The 25,275-nt window shown below is 44.8% G+C and overlaps 1 protein-coding gene across 5 annotated transcripts in view; it reads right to left on the bottom strand.

Annotated features, from left to right (window-relative positions):
* The window catches only part of ARHGEF3 (Rho guanine nucleotide exchange factor 3), a 311,339-nt gene that overhangs the window by 32,269 nt on the left and 253,795 nt on the right, over positions 1-25,275 (bottom strand). For 4 of the 5 annotated variants that reach the window (XM_018038210.1, XM_018038211.1, XM_005695830.3 and 1 more), the window contains one exon: positions 9,801-9,908. In XM_018038210.1, coding sequence (XP_017893699.1) covers positions 9,801-9,908 — 108 coding nt within the window. Of the gene's footprint in view, positions 1-9,800; positions 9,909-10,772; positions 12,622-25,275 lie in introns of those variants that run through there. The other variant, XM_005695829.3, reaches the window with a different exon arrangement.

The following is a 25,275-nucleotide window of genomic DNA, read 5'->3' as shown; positions in this document are numbered from 1 at the left end:
GCCATTTTGCAGCAGACGACTTACAGTTAAATGGATTGGAGGTCAGGGTGGGACTGTAAGAGGAACGCATGGGTCTGCGCTGCTACTACAATGGATTAAACCAGAAAGTACAGTGGTGGGGGGTGGGGGTGGGGAAGGGTTCTCAGTGTCCTGGAGGAGACTCTTTCACAAAATTTGATCAGAGTAATTAACTTAAACTGAGAAATAACATTTATCAGCTACGAAGCCTCTATCACATTTGCCTCAGATTCTAATCCTGACAGGATTTCCCTGGTGGCTCAGACGGTAAAGCATCTGCTTACAATGCGGGAGACCTGGGTTCGATCCCTGGGTCAGGAAGATCCCCTGGAGAAGGAAGTGGCAACCCACTCTAGTACTCTAGGCTAGAAAATCTCATGGATGGAGGAGCCTGGTAGGCTACAGTCCATGGGGTTGCAAAGAGTCAGACACAACTGAGCAACTTCACATACATCACATACTAATCCTGACAGAGGCATTGGACAGGTTCTCATGTTTTGCCCCGTTTTGATAGATAAAAAATCCAACTACCAGAGGATTAAGTGACTGGCATAGGTACATGCTGGAAGGGAACTGAGTCTAGCCTTTCAACTACGAAACTCCAAAACATGGGTTAAGAACACAGGCTGTGGAGTAAAACAGACCTGGTGTGAAGTCACTTCAGTGGCTGAGGGACCTTGGAAATCTCTTTGGATTTCAGTTGCTTTACCTGTAAATTGTTTCAGCCACTCAGTTGTGTCTGACTCTTTTGCAACACCACGGACTGTAGCCTGCCAGACTCCTCTGTCCATGGGATTTCCTAGGCAAGAATACTGGAGTGGGTTGCCATTTCCTTCTCCAGGGGATCCTCCTGACCCAGGGATCGAACCACATCTCCTGCATTGGAGGCAGATTATCTGTAGAAGGGAAGGGACATAGTAATAAATGCCTCACAAAGTAGTAGTGAGGATTTGATAAGATAAAGCATATCAAGGGTTTGGCCAAGTGCCTGGTAGGTGATCATAGGAAAAGGGTATGACCTATCACTGTTATTTCACCACTGACTGCTCTGCTGCCATTAGTACTTGTTTATATGACTTCATTTATCAGCAAATAGCAGACACTTGTCTAAACTACTTGGACTAAATACCTCTACATGGGACCTCCACTAAGGTAACTTTTAGGAGGAGAAAACACTATAAAAGCAAAAGATGTGGAAAGGGCCTAAAATACCTGACAATAGGGATTAGTTCAATAAATTACAGTGTGATCACCCAATGGAATATTGCACGGTTGTTAAAAGCATTCTTCTGTGCTCCTTTTGGCAGCTCATTTCCTAAGGGCAGAGCCATGCAGAGAAGGGCCTGAACAAGGATGACATGCAAATCTGTAAAGCATTCTTCCTGAGAGAATACTGTTTTATTTCCTTTGTATCTATGAGATGATGAATGTTAACCTGTTGTGGTAATCATTTCACAATACATACAAATCAAATTATGCTGTATACTTTAAACTTACACAGTACAGCCGTATGTCAAGTTATATGCTAATAAAACTTGGAAAAAACATTCTTTTTTTAGAGATGCTTAATGAAAATAGGAAAGTCTCACAAATAGAGTTAAGGAAGAGAAGAAAGACCCCTATTTAAATTGCAAATGATAAGAGGGGTTACCCCTGAGTGGTGGGACTATGCGTGATTTTTATTTTATTTATTTGTTTTTATTTTTGGTGGGTCTGCTGCTTGGGCTTTTCTCTAGTTGTGGCAAGTGGGGGCTCCTCTCTAGTCGCTACGTGAGGGCATCTCATGGTGGCTTCTCTTGCTGTGGCATATGGGCTCTAGGGCTCAGTGGTTGTGGCTCCCAGGCTTAGTTGCTCTGAGGCATATGGGATCCTTCCAGATCAGGGATTGAACCTGTGTCTCCTGCATTGGCAGGAGGATTTTTTTTTTTTTTTTTTAACCACTGAGCCACCAGGGAAGCCCTGACTATGGAGGATTTTTATTTTCATTTTCACAAATCTCTACGTTTATTTCTGGAGAAGGCAATGGCACCCCACTCCAGTACTCTCTCCTGGAAAATCCCATAGATGGAGGAGCCTGGTGGGCTGCAGTCCATGGGGTCGCCAAGAGTCAGACATGACTGAGTGACTTCACTTTCACTTTTCACTTTCATGCATTGGAGAAGGAAATGGCAGCCCACTCCAGTGTTCTTCCCTGGAGAATCCCAGGGACGGGGAGCCTGGTGGGCTGCCGTCTCTGGGGTCGCACAGAGTCGGACACGACTGAAGCGACTTAGCAGCAGCAGCAGCAGTAGCAGCAGCAGCAGCAGCAGCTACGTTTATTTTCCAGATTTTCCATAATAAAGAGATAGTAATGAAGGGAAAACACAATCAGCAGAGAAATGTGCAAGACCATGAACACTGAGTCAGGAGTGGTGCTATCAACAAAATCACAGTACGGTATCCAGTTCAGATTAATGCACATTAAAAACCTGGTAAACGGCACTAGACCAATTCACAATCGACAAATGTCAAACCTGCAAGATCTAGTATGAGGACAAACCTTTTTTTAGTTGGGAGACATTCTGAGCAGATGTGAATGACAGCTGAAGAAAATATTTGTTTCAGGTGTGGAGAAAATATGGTATACTTTGCTTAGTGCCAGCCAGGAATTAGGAAGTTTTCCAGAGCCTTGGGCAAGCAGCCTGAACATCTTCACTGGGCACCATAAGAAAATGGCTTCTGCACAATAACGGCAATGGTAAAATATTCCACAGGCTGAAATGGAATGACGACTCTCACTGCCACGTAAGCAAACAAAGCATAAGGAACAGCAGTGAGATAGGATGCTCTAGACTGAAAATCTGGCTATTACTTTTAGATCCTGGCAAGCTGCAGGTCCTATTAGGACCAAACTGACTTTATAAAAGCCTACCACAGCACAGGCATTGCCAAACCTTACAGAATCCAGCTCTAGCGTGACTGGCTGCATGACCTTGGGCACGTTCAGGTTTTTCCCCTGTAAAGTCCTGATGAAACTTACCCTGCAGAGTTGAGAATGAGGCTATGAATATAAAGGACCTTGCACAGAACTTGGCTGATCGTAAATACTGAACTAATGAAAGATGTCAGGACGAAATTTAAAACGACAAGCTTTAAATTACAGTAGTCAACTGTTACAATAGTCAAACTATTATTCCACGAACAGCAGAAACTCAGGAGTTCCTTTTAACACGGAATACAAGTTAGTCCTCAGCTACATTCTTACCTTCCAGACAGGCAGTTTGGTTTCTGGTTTTCTTCCCATACTTCTTCCTCAAACCTCAAATGTCCTTTCTCCCCTTTACCCTCATCATCTCTGAGCCATTTCAGACTCAACACGAGCCCCTGAACCCTTGCTCAAAGACAGAGAGAAATATGACTATGAGTTTAGAATTAGTATGTGAGAACATGGAGAAGCAATTCTGCCCAAGACAGATATACATCAAAAGTAGAGGCTTGATGCTCAGCGTCACTAACTATCAGAGAAATGCAAATCACCTCTCACTAGTCAGAATGGCCATCATCAAATTGTCTGCAAACAATAAATGCTGGAGAGAGTGTGGAGAAAAGGGAATCCATTTATACTGCTGCTGCTAAGTCACTTCAGTCGTGTCCGACTCTGTGCGACCCCATAGACGGCAGCCCACCAGGCTCCCCCGTCCCTGGGATTCTCCAGGCAAGAACATTGGAATGGGCTGCCATTTCCTTCTCCAATGCATGAAAGTGAAAAGTGAAAGTGAAGTCGCTCAGTCGTGTCTGACTCTTAGCGACCGCATGGACCGCGGCCTACCAGGCTCCTCCATCCATGGGATTTTCAGGAGAGAGTACTGGAGTGGGGTGCCATCACCTTCTCCGGTGGGAACTAAAAAGGGAACTACTGTATGATCCAGCAATCCTACTCCTGGGCAAACTCTCAGAGAAAACCAGAATTCGAAAAGATTCATTCACCCCAATGTTCACTGCAGCACTATTTACGATAGCTAAGACACAGAAGCAACCTAAACGTCCATCGACAAAGGAATGAATAAAGAAGACGTGGTGCATATATACAATGGGATATCACTCAACCATAATAAAATAACGCCATTTGCAACAACATTGGTGCATTTGAGTCAGAGAGAAAAAGACAAATATCATACGATATCACTTATATGTGGAATCTTAAAAAAAATGATACAAATGAACTTATTTACAAAACAGAAACAGACTTATAGAATTCAAAAACAAACATGGTTACAAAGGGGAAATGTGGGGGTAGGGGGCAGGGATAAATTAGGAGTTAGGGATTAACATATACACACTACTACATATAAAATAATCAACAAGGATCTACCGCATAGCACAGGGGACTCTACGCAACATTCTGTGATAACCTACATGGGAAAAGAATCTGAAAAAGAATGCATATATGTGGATGACTGAATCACTTAGCTGAACACCCGAAACTAACATGGAACTGTAAATCAACTACACTCCTATATAAAATTAAAAAAAAAAAATCTGAGGTCTAACAGTGATATTAGATGGCTTAGATTTGTGATTATCTATAATGGAAGAAAAATGCAAACTACTGAAATGTTCAACAATAGAAGGGTGATTGAATAAACATACATCCTTTTGACAAAACACTATATGAACCCATTATCTCTTAAAACTACAGATAATGAAAAATGTTTAATGACAAGAAAAACCATGAGTTATTTTATATGGTTAAGACAAAAGCAAGTTAAAAATAGTATGATTATAATTTTGTTTTTAAAAAGTATAAACACAGTATATATTAACAGTAAAAGAAAAGACTGCACAAGTATATACCAAAATATTAATAAAAGTTTTTTGGTAATGGGAAGATGGGGTTACAAGAACTTTTATTCCCTTTTCTGACTATAATGTTATACAATCAGAAAAGAAAGCAAAATAGAAGGCACTTTAAAAAAATAGGAGAAATGTCATTAAAAAATTCAACATAAGTACTTAATGATATAAAATATTTACAATGTAAATATCCATTAATAGGAGACTGGTTATATAAAATAAATCACATCATGTTGGAATAATATATACTTAGTCAATTAAGATCATATTTTCTAACTGTGATATAACATTTCCCTTAAGCCACAATAAAACTTTCATCTAGCTAAATGACAAAGGGAGGAGGAAAAGAAGAGATGAACAAGAAACAGCAGGTAAAATGCACGAAAAGACAAAAACAGAAGAAAATCCAATAAAAAAGCATTGAGAGAAAGAAACAGAAATATTTAACTTTAGTAAAAGGTACAAAACCTTCAGGAGATGAAGAGGAACCTTTATACACCTAACGGTGCAGCTTGGAAATATGTGAAGCAAAGATCAATAGAGATGCAAGAGAAACTGGTCATCCACAGTCCCCGGGGGTGGCAAGGGGGAGGAATAAATCCAAAGGTAAACAGATAACACAAAGATAAGGCTGGCAGACTGTGAGTAACCCCAGACTGGGCTCAGAGTGTTTAAGCTTCATAGACAGACCTAGAATAACACGGAAAGGAAATTATAAAATATTAACAGGGCTTGTTTGGGAGTGGAATCTTTCTCTTTCCTCTTTTCTGTATTTTTCCATAATGAACACACACTTTTATAAGGGAAAAGAAATACAGTTCAAAGAGAACAGAGGGCTCAGATGCCGTGTAGGGAACACAGCACCCCATAGCATGCCCTGGACCCAGCCCAAATGAGTCCCCAAGCCGCGCAGCTGAGACGGGGGAGGCGGCCTCGGCGAGCGACTGACCGGCCAAGGCAGCTCGCCTCCAAGGCAGCTCACCTTCCGCCTTCCTCACTCCACATGAGTGAGCACACAAGCCCCTTCCAGAGCTGGGCAGCCCAGGGAGGGGATTTATAGGCACAGAGGGATCTGGATACCTGCTCCAGTCGAGCAGCAGCGCTAACCTCCCCGGTCAGAAGCAGACGGAGCGCCATGCAGTCGGCGCTCCCTCTCTGACCTCCACAAATGCCGCCTTTGTGCCGGGGCCCAAGACCCGGGTCCACAGGGGCGTGGGGTGGGGGTAGGGAGGAGGCCACAGAGAACAAGTCCTGCAGTGTCCTCCTGAACTGTGGCTCCAAGGACCACTTACATTTGCGACACGGCCCTTAACCTTTTTGGAAGAGGCTGCCAGCCCCGAACTCTCCTGACACCCTCCCGGGAAGCCAGAGGAAGGCCTGCTCAGAGTTCTGTTCTTGTTCAGTCACTCAGTCATGTCTGACTCTTTTCGACCTCATGGACTGCAGCACACCAGGCTTCCCTGTCTATCACCATCTCCCGGAGTTTGTTCAAACTCATGTCCATTGAGTCAGTGATGCCATCCAACCATCTTATCCTCTGCTGCCCTCTTCTCCTTCTGCCCCCAATCCCTCCAAGCATCAGGGTCTAAGTGTTCTACTATCAATTAAAGTACTGGGTTTGGGCCTAAGTCATCTCTCCTCCTACGATAAAAGGAATGTACCCTGAGAGGCCGAATGGGTATCTCTAAAGGCCAGGAGCCAGGGGCAAGGATACTGCCACAGAGAAGCAAGCTGCTCCATTCCAGCACTGTGCTGTTTCGGGAAGTTAGAGAAAAAGAACACACACATATGGGTAAGGAATGAATGACTGCCGTGAGGCTTGGAGCCGCCGTGTGGCTTTTCTTTCTGTTTCTCCCATTGTAGAGGGGCATAAGGACCACCAGAGGCAAAATGAGGAAGGCAGTGAACTTGGCACACGGAGTACTCCCTTTAGGGCCCCCTCCCCCACCCTCCCTGCCCCTCAGGCTACATTAACACCTATCCCGCTCTAGCTGTGGGGAAGGAAGCAATAAAGCCAGGAGCCAATTATTGGGATGCTAGGACTGGAAGTAATTCTGCAGAATTCGCACTGCATGTGCCAAGGTGACTTACAGGGAGATAGGTGGGGGCAAGATGGCATACTCCAAGCTTTCCAGATCATCCTGCAAACGAGGCTGTCTAACTCCGCATACAACCTCAGGGGCATATTTCCATTTATTGACCCCCACTAAAGACACACTCACAGCATAAAGACATTGTTCAAGTTCTCTCTGTGTTTGTGGACATAACCATTATGAATAATCATTCTGTTTCTGTCTGGTTGTTTCTGCCCAATAAACAGAACCTGGGATTAGCTCTTTATCCTGGTATTTTAAACAAGTTAAAAATTATTTTGCCAAAATAATTCTTTGAGGTTTTAGAAACCAATATCCACATGTCAGATCCAGCCCCTCAAGTCTGGCCTCAGTCTGTTGGATTCCAGACATGGCTCGATTTCTCTTTGCCCCAGTTCTCTAGGTCAGGGCAAATTTGCAAGGTGATTAAATATTTCCTGCAGTGTTCCCTGTGTGGGATCTGTGTAGAGTAGAAACAAGAGAAAAAAAATTAAAGGTTTCCTGGGGAGCTGAAGGAAAGACAATGGAAATTGCACTTTATGCCGGGGCTGGGCTGCGGTGAGGAGGCATAGACAGCGCTCTCACTAGAATCGTGAGCACAAATGTGGAGCCTGCAGGCCAGGCAAGCTGATGACACTGAGTGAAGAGGCCAGGTGTTGGGAGGATAGCTGGGAGAAGTGGGGACATCTGTAGGTGAATGCTGACTGGCTACTTAGGTACGGCTCATAACTGCCATGTGAGAACACAGGCCCAGCATGCTAGGTGGTCCAATTCCTCAAAAGAAGCCAGAAGTCCAGATTGTTACAAGGACTCTTTTGATTTCTAAATGTGAGCTCACAACAACGTGCAGCCAAACAAAACACAACCAAGGGCCAGATGTGACTAGAAGGCAACCCTATCTAGGATGTAAGTGACATGAGGGCAGGGAGTAGAGCCCGCCTAAATGCTTGTGGAGTGAGCAAAGGCCTTCCTGGGGCACAGGGTGGACTGTCCTCAGAGAGACAAGGGGAAGAGATGGCGGGCAACATGGAGACTGTAATCAAGGGAGGAAGTAACTACGGTGACCTCGAGCCACCACCACTGAGATGGAAAGGAAAGGGTGAAATGGCAATCGACAGGCTGAAGAATTTTTGAAAAGCAGAACTCAGCAAAAGACCAGATGTGCGGGGCTAGGGCGGTGATGAATCTTCCAGGGGAAGCCTGTGATGAACTTGGCCAGAGGGCTGAGAGACTGGTCACCAGGGAGAGAAGGTAAACACACTTTTCTTCATGAGCTTCAAAGCCCTTCATCTGGCTCCCCAGGATGACCTTATTGTGTTTTTTTTTTTTCCTCCTCTGTTCTCCCACAAAGGGGATCAGGGGATAGCCAGGAGCCCAGAGGTTCCAGCACAGAGCCAAGCCTATTGGTAATGAGACGAGGATTCATTCAGAGGAAGTATTAGCAGAGCTAACAGAGGGATGCGCAGGGCAGGGGATGAGCACTGAGGGGTGGACAGGAAAAAGGGGGGAAGAGCTTGGGCTGCTAGGTGTGACAGCAAGGACAGGAGCAGGTGAGGGAGACTTCAAACAGCTCTCAAATCATTGGTCTCCATAGCTTGGGACATGCCTTGGGTGCTGGCCCACAACTCTCTTAATAACTCAGAAAGTCAAGATAAAAAATATTGCTAAGCAAAAGTATTCAGGACATGTAAGGAACTGGCAGACTCAAGTCTACTCAGCTGAAGAAGGTGAGCCTTTTCATGATAGGAAAAGGATTTTTATCATACTGGGTGCCCAAGGCCTTTGGGGAAAGGAAAAAAAAAAAAACTCAATGTTCACTTTAAAAGATAAACTTTATCAGGAGGTTATGAATAAGAACTACAACCACCTGAATTAACCAAAGAATTTTTACAGTAGCTAATATTTACACCTTAACTAGTTAGGAAGTCAGTGATTACGAACCATGGGCCAAGGAACCATGCTAGGTCCTTGAAACATATTACTTTGTAAGTCTTCACAGCGGTTCTCTAGACGAGCTGGCAGCACCATGCCCAGTGTACCCACATGGAATAATGGCAAGACCTAGAGAGGTGTGGAGTTACCTGCCCAAGGGGACAAACTCTTTGAGGGACAGAGCCAAGCCCAGAAGTGAGATACTTTACTCCCAGGCCCTTATCCTCAGTCAGGGAGCAACAAACATTTTCTGTAATGGGTCCGATAGTAAATATTTTTGGTGTTGTGGGCAATATGGTTGGGGTGACAGCTACTTGACTCTGCCTTTGTAGGGCCACGGCAGCTACAGACAACACATGGACATTTAGGCACGCCTGTGTGCCTGCACAACTGCAGCTACAGACACTGCAATTTCAAATCATCTTCATGGGTTATGAAATACTACTCTGGATTGCTTTTCCGAAGCCAATTTAAAAAGCAAAAATCATTCTCAGCTCTAGGGCCATAAGAAATGAGTGGGCAGGCTGAGTTTCTTCTCACATGCTGCGAGGCTCTAAGCCACTCGTTGAAGCCACTAGGCTCTCTTGCCCTCCATCTGAGGTCAGGTGCTGGTTTTCTTGGGAGGCCCATAGATATTTTAGGACCAAATGGATACCTATGAAAGTACATCTGGATGGGGTCTCTGAAACACAACTGTGAGGAAAGACCCAACAGAGATGATGCCTCCAGTTACACCTTGAAGGACTCTGACACCAACTTTAAAACATCTCTTTCTCTTCCAGTCTGCTCACTTGGCTCTCTTCTACTCAAATAATAAGCATTGATTCAGGTCAGACTGAAACCAGGGGAGGTTCTGGCTAGGACAGAGGTGTCTCCTCCCACACAACAGGGTTTTCTGCAAACATGAGCCCACCGTGTCCTTACCTGCAGGGTTTGGCTAAAGCGCTTTAACGGCGTGGCCTTCACGGGTGGGATGAGGTTGGCGAGGGATGTGACTCTGGAAAGAGGTTTGACTCGTTTATTACTAGGCTCCTAGGGTTAAAAAAGAAAAAGGAAACTGTCAAGGTCAATTCCAAAGAGAATGTAACTCCACCACACAGTCATGTCTCACTCCACGAGGGGCTGGCTGCACACCACTCTGGAGAATGAAAATGGTACTCATCTCACTCCTGCTGTGTGAAGGTGACTGGTGAGCCAGGAAAGGGTAAATAGTCAGGGTGGGGGTGGGTTGGGGTCAACAGAGGCAGTCTCTGAGCAGACAGCAAATAGGCAAATTCCTTCACCCGAACAGTGTCTGATGGCTTTTAAATCAGAGACTCCCACTTAGGAGAATCACTCTCTCCATCCCCTCTTGCAGACAAAAGCTGCCTCCAATTTCCCATCCAATGACCTTGTTGGGCGGTTGTCTTTTGATGTTTCTGGTTTCATCTTTTTAAAAAAACCTTTTCTCCACCTTGCCTGAAGCCACTGTCCAAATTTCTAATATGCAATGGCTTTTCTAAAGCACAAAGACTCTTTCTTTCTTTTAGTACACCAAATTAAAAAAATATTTTAAAGAAGTTATTCTAATACTAGGCTGTTAAGAAAGTCTCTTGTACCTACCATATATTTGAAATGCACATATTAATACTTATAAATAACAACTAGACAGCTAAAAGAGACAGAGAGAAAACCCCACCACGAGCACTAGTTTTTATACTATACCTAGCCACAAGTTATGAAAATTATCACCACATAAAACATGTGCAAATCTGCAAGTTACCCCAAAGCAAGCTGATGGGTGGGGGAGCCTACCTAAACCAATGACTCTGCAAATTAGAGTTACATAAATAAAAACAAGAGGCTGTGGAAAAGCGAGGGATGACAGACAAAACACTTGACAAAGAGAACAGTTACCCTTGTCTTCCTAAGCTCCATCTGACCTGCGGGAGATGCTGGACAGCACATGAAGACACCAGATTTTGATGGAAAAAGCCACACTTGCCAGTGGTTGTGGTGAAACTCAACCATTTCCAGAGGGAGGCTCCAGGTGTTCATCTTTCTTTTTCAGCCATTGCCTTCAAAGTTTTGAGAGTTAAGATTCTCTAGAATATCCCTGCAAGGTGTTTTGAACATAGTAGGTGCTTGGGAAAATCTTGCCTGAATCTGGAGTTCTGCCAAGACACTCTCATGTCATTTTATGCCCTTGCCAGCCTTAGAAAACAGAAGATTCCTCTGAAACAGACCCAACCTTTCTGGCAAATAGAAGAAATCTAAAGGCTGTTTAAAAAGCACAAAACAATTCCACGATGTGGCCAGGAGTGACTTCATGGTTTCTTGAAGCAAATACCTTCCCAAAACAGAGAATGCATCCGGGCTGCTGGGGACCTCTCCAGCCTCTTGGCATGCTGAGCTGAACAGACAGAAGGCAATTCTCTGAACACCAGGAAGGCTTAGTTCCAAAATGCAAAGGATGAATCTCTCAACACGAGCAATATCACATTATAATTATGTAAATGCTGAAGACAAAGATCCGATTGCCCCTCTGTTTTCAGGTGACAGTGCCCTTCAAGGATGCTCCCTGTCCAGTGCCTGGCTCCTGAGTATCTGTGCCCAGAGGAGGATTTTAAAAATATTTTTTACGTCAGAGCTGCACCACAGGCAGGCTTACTGAATAGACACACACACACACGCACACGCATGCTTGCACGCACGCACAGCCTCTTGAGCATCCCCTGAATTTTTCTAAATGGCTCCTGCTTTGGCTGAAAATGCCAGAGTTTTGATATACCACCTTTGGCGGCACAAACTGCATTGCAGCAAGTGAGAAGAAGAGGGCTTTCCTAGGGGAGCAGGATTCGGTCTCATATACTCCTGCCACACACCTCAGAGCCCGTTGACTCCCAGGTCTCTTATTAATGGCTAAAGCTCCTAGGACACAGGTTCCATATCAAACTGGGGAGTTTGAAGGGCAAATGCCAACTGGGTTATCTTGCTTTAAAAAGGGAGCAGGGAGCCTTGCATGCTTGGTGGGATGAGGGAAGATCCGGCTTTGTTTCGCTTGCTGTGTCACTTTTCTAAGGCTCTGCTGACTCTGCTGCCCGTTTTACATGAGCCGGTCAGCTGTGTGTTTTCTGCACTGCTGTAAGAAGCATGCACAGTGCAAATGTCGGCCCCTCTGCAGGTTGTGCCCAGTGTCGCTACATGAGATTGTAATTAAAACTCCCTTCCTAAGGCTTCACCCATTTGGAAGTAAACTCTGGGCTGCTCTCTGGCAATGTGACATTCCCAAGCAATGAACAGTCGAAACAGAAACCACTGCTGCACAATGTACTTGATCCAGCAAAGTGGGCAGGTGCAATTTCAAACCAGAACATTTACAGGTTATTAGATCTATGGAGAGGGCTTTATGCCTGACCCACATGAGTGAAGTATGAATTATGGTGTTCTCCTTGAGGGCTTCAGTGAGAATAGGAGATTAAAAACATTCTTGGCCTAATTTGATTTTTCTTTTCCATTTACTCCGTATGTCTCCAGCTACATTTTACTGCTGTCTAAAAAGAGCCCTCAGGGAAAATGTTTCCAGATTCCAGTTAAATAGCTGTACTGAGAACCAGCAAATACAATTCCAGGGATGCTTTTCGGCTTTATAGAGAGATGACAGAACACAACCTCTGAAGCTCCCTAATCCAACAACTCAGCTGCCAAACCAAGCTGGGCAAGGTCACTGCTAAACCCACTTTCAAGTGCAGACTATACCCTCATCCTGCAGTTTTAAGACAGAACAGGAGGGCGTCTCACTAAAGAGGTTAAAAAAAAAAAAAAAGAAAAATGCAGTGTGGGCAGTATTTCTTGAATAACAGTCTTGTTACATGTTTTCCATATCTCACAGCTTTTTTATTTTTTTCTTATCTTATTGCACTGGCTAGGACTATCTGTATGTTGTTGGTTACAAGCTGGGAGACTGAGTACCATAGTCTAATTCCTACTTATAAAGTAATTATTATGAAGGTTTCACATTAAGTATTATATTTGCTAAGTGGATGGAAGAGATACCCTTTATCAAGTAAGGCAGTTCCTTTCCATGCTAAGTTAGCTGTGAATTTTTATCATGAATGAGTACTGACTTTTATCAAATATTTTCTCTTTATCTTTCTAGGGGACAAGGAAGCAGGAAAAAAGAAGGAAAAGGTGGGAAGAAAGGAAGGAGAGGATGAAGAAAGACATACAGGTCATATTTTTATATAAAGGAATTGATTCAGCAATTTTAAAAGTCTCTTGTGCTTGAATTACAAACAAAAGCGAATAAAGCACTGCATATAATTTTAATTTTAATGTGAGGTTTCATTAGATATATTTTTAATAATCCTTCCCTAGGGGATACAGTTTTTGTCCTTTCCTCATTTTTCCCTCTAAGAGATAAAAACCAAAGCACAATATATGCAATGTAAGAAAATGCCTATCATATCAATATAATTTGGGACTACTTTTATTTCTCAAAAAAAGAAGGTTCCATTCTAACAGACACAGCATATAGGAAACCACTCATTCTCCCTACACCTCATTTTTGCAGCCAGAGTAGGGTTGGAGAACATTGGAAGGGTCTTCCACATCACCTCTGTAGCTTCCCTGACACTGTGGTTTTACTGAGCCACAAACATGGCCCAGGAGGGCCCAGATATGCAGCCTTTAATGCAGAACTGACCACTCTACTGCAGGGCAACACTGCTCTTGGATGCTCTACCTCTGGCCAGGAGCTAGGGAGAGGTGAGCAACGACTGTGCTAGCAGATGCTTCTGTCCATGAGTTGATGGAGTGATTTTTTTTTTAAATGTCCTTCAAATGTTTAGAAACACCAAGAATCCTTTCTGGGGCTCCATCTGTGAGACAGGAGATGTGCTGGGAATTGCACACCCAGGCGTCATGTGTCACCCACCCCGAACCCTCTAGGAGGCTTTCATCATCCTCATGTTTTAAACAGGAAGTTTTGATCTATGAGTGATGTAAGAAGCTCTAGCAGTACTAACTAAGAATAATGAGTGCATAGTCACTACAGGGACTCTTCTCTATGCTTTACAGATAATTAGTAATTTATGTCTCCTAAATCTCTGCAAAAATGAAAGTCATTCAGTTATATCTGACTCTTTGAGATCCCATGGAATGTCCATGGAACTCTCCAAGCCAGAATACTAGAGTGGGTAGCCTTTCATTTCTCCAGGGAATCTGCCCAACCCAGGGATTGAACCCAGGTCTCTTGTATGGCAGGCGGATTCTTTACCAGCTGAGTCACAACGGAAGCCCAAGAACACTGGAGTGGGTAGCCGATCCCTTCTCCAGGGGATCTTCCTGATCCAGGAATCGAACCGGGGTCTCCTGCATTGCAGGTGGATTCTCTACCAACTGAGCTATCAAGGAAGCCCAACATCTCTGCAAGGTAGCACTATTGTGATCACCATTTTAAAGACAGGGAAAGCTAAAAAAAGATGGCTAGGATTTAAATGTAGGCAGGCTGGCTCCAGAGCCCATGCCCTACTTTAGGGTTTGGTGATATTTTTCAGTGAGGGGACAGATGGCTAAATGTTTTAGACTTTGAGGGCTGTCTAGCCTCTGTCACAACTATTCATCTCTACCATCAGCCATAAACAGTATGTAAATAAGTGGATGTGGCCGCGTTCCATTAAGCTTTCATTTAGAGACACTAAAATTCAAATTTCATATAATTTTCATATGTCCCAAAGTATGATTCTTCTACTTTTTTCAACCATTAAAAAATACAGAAACTGTTCTTAAGGGCCTGAGGCCCCCTAGTCTCCCTCTGTTCATTAGAAAAAGGAACAGGAGTTTTGTTGGAGATTCTCCAATTTTCAATCAACTATTTTGCTCAGTAGAGGACACTACAGAAGATTCTAGAAATTTTTTTAAGATTTTAGTTGGAAGCTAATTACTTTACAATATTGTGGTGTTTTTTGCCATACATTGACATGAATCAGCCATGGGTGGACATGTGTTCCCCATCCTGACCCTCCCTCCTACCTCCCTTCCCATCCCATCCCTCAGGGTCATTCCAGTGCACCAGCCCTGAGCACCCTAAGTCATGCATCGAACCTGGACTGGCGATCTATTTCACATATGATAATATACATGTTTCAATGCTATTCTCTCAGATCATCCCACCCTCGCCTTCTCCCACAGAGTCTAACAGACTGTTCTTTACATCTGTGTCTCTTTTGCTGTCTCGCATATAGGGCCATTGTTACCATCTTTCTAAATTCCATATATATGCATTAATATACTGTATTGGTGTTTTTCTTTCTGACTTACTTTGCTCTGTATAATAGGCTCCAGTTTCATCCACCTCATTAGAACTGATTCAATGCATTCTTTTTAATAGCTGAGTAAAGACTCTTGAGAGTCCCTTGGACTGCAAGGAGATCCAACCAGTCCATTCTGAAGGAGATCTGTCCTGGGTGTTCTTTGGAAGGAATGATGCTAAAGCTGAAACTCCAGTACTTTGGCCACCTCATGCGAAGAGTTGACTCATTGGAAAAGACTCTGATGCTGGGAGGGATTGTGGGCAGGAGGAAAAGGGGACAACAGCGGATGAGATGGCTGGATGGCATTACCGACTCCACGGATGTGAGTTTGAGTGAACTCCGGGAGTTTGTGATGGACAGGGAGGCCTGGCGTGCTGCAATTCATGGGGTCGCAAAGAGTCAGACACGACTGAGCAACTGAACTGAATTGAATATTCCATTGTGTATATGTACCACAACTTTCTTATCCATTCATCTGCCGATGGACATCTAGGTTGCTTCCATGTCCTGGCTATTATAAACAGTGCTGCGATGAACATTGGGGTACACGTGTCTCTTTCAATTCTGGTTTCCTTGGTGTGTATGCCCAGCAGTGGGATGGCTGGGTCGTATGGCAGTTCTATTTCCAGTTTTTTAAGGAATCTCCACACTGTTCTCCATAGTGGCTGTATTAGTTTGCATTCCCACCAACAGTGTAAGAGGGTTCCTTTTTCTCCACACCCTCTCCAGCATTTATTGTTTATAGACTTTTGGATAGCAGCCATTCTGACCAGCATGAGATGGTACCTTGTTGTGGTTTTGATTTGCATTTCTCTGATAATGAGTGATGTTGAACATCTTTTCATGTGTTTGTTAGCCATTTGTATGTAGAAGATTCTAGAAAATTAATTTCCAAAATACTGTTTTCTAATAGTATCTTTAGTACATCAGGCAACATTTACAATGTTTTGATCCTGAGCTCTACTTCCAAGTACTACTGAGTTAAAAATAAAGGTTAGAAATCTGATTCTTTAAAAAAAAAAAAATCTGATTTTTTTAAGATGGGGGGGGCAATACTATGTCCTGCCACTGAAACAAATAGCTTTAGGGCCATTGGAAGTGGACTGTATTTGGTGCAGGGGCCATAGCTGGCTGACCACTGCCCTGTACCACTGCTGGCTTCATATGAGTCATGTCCTGAGCCAGTGGCCTTCAGCCTCAGCTTCCTGCTGAGACATACCCAGAGATGACACTCCCAAGCAAGGCGTCTCTCACAGGCACACTCAGATAGTCTTCAGGCTCTGCCCTTCAGCAAAGGCTTGATTTGTACCCCTTCCTTGCAGCTGGGGACGCAGGGTCCTCTCCTCGTAAGCAGAGGGTATCTCTGACTCGCCTTTTATGTGAGTGAACGATATCCTACTACATTTTATTCTTAGCTTTCCAAACAAATTATCCTGAACATAACATAAACTTTCCTGGACCATTAATACCATGAATAAGGGACATAAAATGTTACAATGCTTGGGATCTGCTTCAAAGCGATATGGGGCCAGGGAAAGGGTCTGTGTGGGAAATGGCATGGATTCCAGGTTTTGTTGTAGAGTTCAGTCACTCAGTTGTGTCTGACTGTTTGTGTGGCAACTGGCAAATCTAGGGGCCAACCCTAGATTGGCGAAGGACGTAGTATGCACAGTCCTGCCTATGGTGCCTGGTCAAAATATCCCATAATACACAGATTTACTTCAATGGACAGAAAACAGTTTTGCAGATGTACTAGTGAATGCTGACCTGGCACATACAGGTGCCATCTGAGATTTTTACTTTACTTGTTAGCGAGGGTCTGTCTAGTGACAAAGGATACCGAGCAGGCAGACATCGTCTAGAATGAACAAAGGATACCGAGCAGGCAGACGTCGTCTAGAATCGGACAAAGGATACCGAGCAGGAAGACATCTTCTAGAATCGGACAAAGGATACCGAGCAGGCAGACATCGTCTAGAATCGGACAAAGGATACCGAGCAGGCAGACGTCGTCTAGAATCGGACAAAGGATACCGAGCAGGCAGACATAGTCTAGAATTGGACAAAGGTTACCGAGGAGGCAGACATCATCTAGAATTGGACGTAAGTAGAAGAAACCTGGTAAAAATGGAAAAAAAAAAAATCCCACTACTGAATTTAAATCATTCTCAACTGCTATAGGCCAGAATAGAGCCAGATCCAGGAGGCTGGGAAACTGAGAATAGAGAGAGATACCTTGAAACATTTAAACTTAAAGGTAGGACATCCCCTGGAGAGGCACCAACATGGCTGTCAAGATTCCATGAAGTCTGCTTGATTACTGCTGCTGCTGCTGCTAAGTCGCTTCAGTCGTGTCCGATTCTGTGCAACCCCGTAGACGGCAGCCCGCCAGGCTCCCCCGTCCCTGGGATTCTCCAGGCAAGAATACTGGAGTGGGTTGCCATTTCCTTCTCCAATGCATGAAAGTGAAAAGTGAAAGTGAAGTCGCTCAGTCGTGTCCAACTCTTAGCGACCCCATGGACTGCAGCCCACCAGGCTCCTCCATCCATGGGATTCTCCAGGCAAGAATACCGACTGGGCTACTATTTGCTCTCATTAAGAAACCTACCAACTTGCATGAAACAGGGCACTCAAAGCTGGTGTACTGGGACAACCCAGAGGGATGGGATGGGGAGGGAAGTGGGAGGGGGGTTCAGGATGGGGGACACATGTACACCCATGGCTGGCTCATGTCAATGTATGGCAAAAACCACCACAATAGTGTAAAGTAATTAGCCTCCAATTAAAATAAACAAATTGATTAAAAAAAGAAAAAAAGGAAAGAAAAGAAACCCATCAACTGGCTCCTGATCACTCAGCTCCACAATATAAAACAATCTGGCAGAGTTCAACTCTGTTTTGTCTTAGAAATATACAGAGAAAACAGGGGTCATTCAAGATCAGGCTGCCCATCAGAAGAGACCTCTGTTCCACTGTATTGGTTTTAATTTGTGAAGGTGCTGTCCTTTCCCTACACCTGCTTCCTGAATCCACTCTTTTCTTTCATACAATAGCCCAGTCTTCCAGTAAGAAGGCTGAGGGCTCCCGTCCCTACTGATCATCAGTTCTGCTCTTTATAGTTGTCTTGACTTTACCACCCCTTTCCTTGTGGTTTACATTGTTTTACAGTTAATACCCAAGATTCTCACCCTTCAAAACTTCTAGGTCACCACAAATATTCTTCTGTTCTCACTTCTTATGACACCTCCTGTTGCCAAAGCCATCCCACCCTTTCATTTTATTTTGTCATCAAATCACCATAGGAAGAGGCAAGGAAGAATTATCCTGCAGGAGTCACAGGGAGCATGGCCCTGCCAACACTGTGATTTTTGACTTCTAGTCTGCAGAACTGTAAGAAATAAATCTCTGTTGTTCTAAGCCTGCCTGCTTGTGATACTCTGTTACAGCAGCCATGCGAAAGGTATTTGCTAGAAAATTTCCTCCATAGTAAAGTTACTATTATTCCCTTTGTAATTATTACACAGAAATGGAAGAGATACTTTGGGACTATGTGCATTCTTTGAAACTCAGTTCTGTGAGTGTTTACCCAGCATATGCAAAGTGGCTTCACTCAAGCGTACAGGTATCACCCTTGGGGGAATGTCTCCCGGCTAAAAGGGAAAACCAGAAGGTTGATCCAGGCAGAGCACCTGCGAGAGTTAGCCTCGGGGGAGTGGGCAAGGAGTGGGGCAGGCAACGTGGCCAGCAGGCAGGGCACAGTGGACCACAGGGGTGTGCAGGACACAGAGGCGCCAGTGAGGAGGCCTTCACAGAGCTGTCTGAGCGAGAGGAGCGGGGCTGTAGGAATGAGACAGGGAGCATCTTCGGAGCCTGCAAGGGACTTCATCTTTTTTCTTCCAAAAGAGAAAAAGGCAGTGATGAAATAATGGTTTCTAACTCCAAAATTTCCATTAAAAATTTTTGTTGCTGTTGTTATGTTTTCTTTTCCCTGGCATGGAGCTAACTGACCTGGTATCATTTGTTACCAGAAGTTAAAAGGCAAATAATGAGGGCCAAATTCCAACGGAAACCTGGTTTCATTGATTAGGCCAAAGGCATTTCAGAATTATTGGTTGCTAACCCTCAAGGTGAACAAAAGGTCTTCAGACATGGAACTATAATTTTCCCCTAGAGATGCTTATCGGTGATCTCAATGGATGGACCACAGGCTTTGTGGACGCTGACAAACCACCAGGAACAGCTCTAGGAAGAACTCCTGACACCCTCCTCCGGGCCAATTGCAAAGGTGGAGGCCACACCCTTTTGCTTATCTTCTCCAGGTGCAGGCCTAGTTGCCTCACACTGTGCACTAATGGAGATTCCATTTCCCTTTTGATGAAACAGTCCAACTCTCTCTGCATCAGACGCTACAAGGAAAACAGCCTAATTTCCTTCTTTCAAAGAAAAAAAAATGTAATTCTTTTTTCTTTTTTTGGTTACTAGGGACTAGGTCTGGATAAATGAAATCCACAGGACACTCTCAGTTAGCTTAGTCTTACGGCCAAGTTGTAGACAGGGAGTTGCTGCATTGAGGATCTGATATTTTCTCCTGTCTTTCCTCATGGAAATGCTAAAAGAGCACATGAGGGAGACATCAGAAGATGGTCTGGGCAAATTCACAAACTGAACCATTGACTCTCAGGGCTGTAAAACTGAATACATTAAGGATGGGGAGATGGTCCTTATTCCCTGTATGTCAAGTCAGTCAACACCTTGACTTCTGCTTGAGCCAGCCAGCACCTACAGCCTCTGGCCAATGTCAGCCTGTGCGGTGGTTGCTTTTAGGGGAACCATGCATAAGGCCAAAGCCTGAGAGGGGGACGCTGGACTGAACTCTCAGACACTGCTGACATGAGCCTCTGAAAGTACGCTCAGTTCCAGCCCCAAACAAAGCTCCCATCAAATGCAAGTAAAAAATGAGAAGAGAAAGAAGTCACGGTTTATGACAATTTACGTGGTTGTCTTGGCTTCATTTCCTCCAGGCTTCCCCTGCTTCCTTCAAGTTCAAAACACACGCTGGCAAAAACACTATCACTCTTGAATGTTCATATAAACTTAATGGCAGAGTGAAAGAAAGGAGAGTGTGCGGCAAGTTAGATGGATTTCATCCAGAGTACCCTGCAGGAGCAATTAATTTTACTGCAGACTCTGAGAGGGTTAATGTTCCTGGCACATCACTTCGCTTCTGAGAGAAGACCTCAAGCAAGTTATTATCTGTATCCCTCCTATTATCGTTGAATGTTTGCCCCCACACTGGAAAAGAAGCCTGTTCTTCTCTGCAATGGGGCTATTAATTTTTTTCTAAATGATGCTCTATGGGATAAAGAAAACAAAACCAAAATAACATCTTGGAAAATAATTTAGTAAAATACGGGACTCTCCAAGAGCTGAGCCGGGCAGCAGCCTAGGTTACGAACAAAGTTTCTTAGCAGTGCCAGTAAAATAAAACAGAACCACTGTTTCAGACACCCTATTTTTGGCTAAGGTTTCACTCCTCAATTACTTTCAAAGTTATTCGTTTCAGTCAACATTATAAGGGTAAGTCAACATTTGTCCTGGCAGCAAGCCCAATTTTGTTATTTTATTAGTCTGCTACTAGTTAAATTGGCCCATGATTAAACATATCTAATAAACAGCCCCAGAAGATTGGAGTTTAGCAGAAAACCACATTCAAGTTCTCTTACACAGGATGTTACTAGTCTTTAACCTTGGGCAGAAGGAGACACGCACACCTTCACCTCGATGGGTTCCTTTAAGCGAACGCCAGCCCACTGCCTGAAACTCACTTTGGTCATGCCCAGACATGGCACTGCAGACCTTCAGAGAAAGAGGAAGCTAAATATTTAGCTCTCTCTGTGGTCCCTGGCTCAACATACGCCTTCTGATCATCAAGCAGAGCCCTGACTCTGTCAAGGAGAAAGGGCCAGATGTTTAGAGCTGAAGCACTTTATGAGTCTGACCTGGAACAGTGTGAGAGCTGCCGGCAGACTTGAGCCTCTGTGGCCCTTACAGGGAAGCAAACCTTAGGCACAGATGTTTTCTCTTGATTGGTGTCAGGTTATGTCTTTTTGCCAAGCAGGCCACAGAAGAAATGTGCCCACAGGTCTGGAAAATGCGGTCAGAGCCTCACATTACTGGTAGATGCCAACAAGTCACCCGGAGGTGACATGGTGACCTAATTACAGCCACAGGCCTGGAGGAAGGGCTCTGTGGTTCTGGGGTTTCAGTCAGTTGTTTCCTACTGACTTCTTGGAAGCCATGGGGTGGGATATAGATTCTGTATTTGTTTATCTCTGTAAACGGGATTCCCTGGCTTCCCCTTGGGCTGGGTTGAAGGTGTAGGGGGAGAAGAATGCACCGGGATGCCAGCTCTGCTTCAGGGTTTGGAAACTGGTATGTAAAGACCTCAAGGGCACTTTAAGACACTGGCTGAGGCTGTGTTTAAGAATGAGCAGAAAGCCTCTGCTGCAAGTGACAAAGTTCTATCTCTCTGGCACTCTAAACGATTCTTTGCAAAGGTTCTAAGGATAACATATGAACCGACCTATCTGACCAGAGGACAATGTCCTGTGAATGCCATACCTTCTGACTTCAGGTCAACAATGTAACTTCCACAGGCTTGGTCTCATGCCCTGTGAAGTGGGGGTGGCTCTCCTACCGACCCACAGGGTTGCCTTTCATTCATTCCCTGTAGCACTGGACTCTTCCCTGCCCAGGGACAGAGCTGTCACTCCAGGTCACTGCCACAGTCTCACCAATGACATGCCCTGCTCTCTGAGGACTTGGGCTGCTACGAGACCATATTTTGATTCCACATCCTTGCCTTCCCTTTCCTCCGGCAGTTTCATCATCTGCTTAGTCAAGCCCTGACTGGACACAGCAAAACTGGGAGTGGTTTGGCAAGATCCAAGGCAACAGCCAAGTAGAAAAAAAACATCAGAAATCACAAGATAAGAACCTGAGGGGCTGAAGGGCACCCAAGTAGGGTGGGTGGTCAAGCCTACAAGGAACTCCTCCCAGCCTACCCCTCCCCGCCTACCCCTCCCCAGCCCACACTGCTGAACTGTGGGCTAGAAGAGCTGGCTTCCAATCTTGCCTGATCCCAGTACTATCTGGAATGAGGCAATGATAGGAATTCCAGGTGTTCAAGCCATGTCGGAGGTACAAGGTAGAACTCCCAAAAACCACATGCTTCTTTTGGCTTCCACAAAGCACCAGGCACAGATCCACTGACCTGTTCTCTCTCTCTCTCTCATCCTCCTGTCAGCCCTTGAATCTCAGCATTATCTTAGCTTCCCAGAAGAGGAAAAAGAAGCACAGGGATGGAAGAGGATGCACAGTTCGCAGTCTCAGTGTCCCAAAGGAAGCACAGCGTGTTCCAGGCGAATGTGAGATGAGCAGACACGCCGCAGGCAAGCAACGCTGACAGCCGGGTCTGCCGTCTGACTGAAGACGAGGCTGGTGAGGGATCCTATATTCAGCTGCTAGGTGAAACCTAAAACGAACATCCAACCAAGGGCCCTGGGTCTGCAGGAAAAGAATGTGGACCCCCTCCTCTCGCTGCCTGGTCGGTTTCTGTTCTGGATGCGAACAGTGATTTGGAGCAGTTTGCAAGCCTTGCAGAGGTGTGACTTCCAGAGAGACACATAAAATGCAGTTACTGAGCTCCCTGGTAACCCTACGCTGTCCCTCTGAGCACAATTTATCCCGTCAAACCGTTTGGTCCGTGTGCATCCTCCGCGGCACATGCCTCCACTTGGAACTGGGGAACACTGCGCTTGTGTGTTACAGAACAGCCTGCTCTCAACTGGGAACAGGATACACTGAAATCTGATCCTTCAAAGTGGAGAAAGCTACCAGCCACACAGCTACCGGGGAGTGACCAAATTGGGAAAAAAGGTTTTTTTCTTAAAATTGAAAACTTTCCTGCTTTGGCTTTCAGCTGACATCTTACCACCCACCAAGCAATGGTTTATAGGAAATAAGGTACAGGAAACTGTCGGGTAGGTAATCTATAACGGAGTCGTATGGCTCGCCACTGCTCCCACACTCCCCAAGTGCAGACGAATAGCTTCACAATGTTATTCCTTGGGAGGTGTGTGTGTGTGTGTGTGTGTGTTGGTGCACATATGCAGAACACAAGACTGAACTTTGAGAGTTTTCCTTCTGTAGCACGTTTTTAACGACAGGAATTAAATCATGCCCACTAACAATGTATTTTTCCAAAGCCTCATAACAAACCCTGGCTCGCACTGCTGTACACTTGCAACCTTGGAACACAGTGATTATGTGTTATTTCTAACTCTCAGCAATTAATATGCAACCAGATGTATCATTATCTACAGTCTATTAAAATTCAGAAGACTGTGCATTTGAAACAGGCTGCATCACACTGACAAAGCAGGCAAAAACATACAAGCCCCAGCCCTGGACCCCAGTCACACATGGTTCATTTCAATTACAAAGACACATGAGGGCAAATGAATAAAAAAGGGCAGCTGACTTAAAAGAAGTAAATACAAATCTGTGATTTGGTTGTTTAGTTTTGCCACTGGAGATTCAGCGGTAAGGGGTGCCAGTAAAAGTTTCCAGGAAAGACAAGGGCAGTTTTGTGGTAAAAGAAAAATGTTCTTTATTCCTGAAGTCAAATGCTCCTGTGGCAGAAAGGGGCAAAGTTCCCATGAGCTTGCCAGCACTGGCCAGCTCTAGAGGGAAGGGCTCCTCCGGGAGACTGGTGAGGGTCTAAGCTGACAGATTCTCCTCAATCCCCAAGCACCCTCAGGGATGAGGGGAAGGCCCATTCACCAGAAGGTGCTCCCTCCTTCTGTCCCATCACTTAGAGGTCAGGCTCTGGACCACTCCTGAATTTACAAAGCAGGTCTGTGCAGAGGGGTGGCAAGGGGCTGTCCCAGCCCAGCAAAGCCTCTAGAATTGCAGCTATGTAAACTACATGCTGCCAGGACCCTGAGCGACCTACTGAGTTAGTTCAGTCACTCTGTGAGCTTCTAGCAATTTTCTAGAAACAGGGAAATAGGTCGTTCCACCCCGACCCAGATGTAATTCTCTTCTGATTATGTCAAGAGGAGAAGGAGAGGAAGAGGGTGGGAGGATTGCAAAAATGGGTAAAGGGGGTCAGCTCTATGGTGATGGATGGAGATGAAACTTTTGTTGGCGACTATGCAGAAGTCAAAGAGTGTACACAGAAGTCAAAATATAATGTTGCACACATGAAAACTTAGATAATGTTGTAAACCAACGTAACCTCAATTTAAAAACAGAAAGATACCTCAGGATTAAAATAATAAAGACAACAATAGAAATTTAAAAATAAAAGAAGAGAAGGAAGCCCTATGCAGCCAATGGGAGACCCTGGATGGGGAGGAGGAGGTACCAAGACCCATGGGGTCTCCTGCTGCCCGGAGCCGGCACACGCAGTCTCTCATCTATTCCACACAGCAATCCCATCGCTCCATTTTATAGAAGAGGAAGCAGGTGTTCAGAGAAGTGAGGTGACTTGCCCCAAGTCGTACCCAGTAGTTATTGGCAGAGCTGAAATTCAAGTTCAGCTCTTGACTTGAAAGCTTTCCCAGACAGGATATGCAAATTCCTCTTACAATAACAACTACATTAATAGTAATAAGTGGCTTCCCAGGTGGCTCAGCGGTAAGCCTGGCAATGGAGGAGACATGGGTTTGATCTCTGGGTGGGGAAGATCCCCTGGAGAAAGAAATGGCAACCCACTCCAGTATTCTTGCCTGGGAAATTCCATGGATAGAGGAGCCTGGTGGGCTACTGTTCACAGGGGCCCAAATAGTTGGACACAACTGAGCACCCTGCCACAGGAATGATACCAACAGGCGATTTTGAGCCAGGCTTTGTCAAAGTATGTTCCATGCATGATTTCCTTGACTTCACTTACGTTAGTACTACTAATACACCCATTTTACAAACCAGGCAATTGAAGCTCAGAGGGGTTAAAAACTCTGCCTGAGGTCACAGAGCTGGTAATGAGTGATAGAGCCAGGACTGAGCCCAAGGCTGCGACTCTCTGCAAGACTTGATTCTAA

The sequence above is a fragment of the Capra hircus genome, chromosome 22, assembly GCF_001704415.2.
Source record: "Capra hircus breed San Clemente chromosome 22, ASM170441v1, whole genome shotgun sequence".
In the NCBI taxonomy this organism is placed as follows: Eukaryota; Metazoa; Chordata; class Mammalia; order Artiodactyla; family Bovidae; genus Capra; species Capra hircus.
The sequence above is the reverse complement of the archived record's forward strand: the minus strand, read 5'-3'. Positions and strand labels throughout refer to the sequence as shown.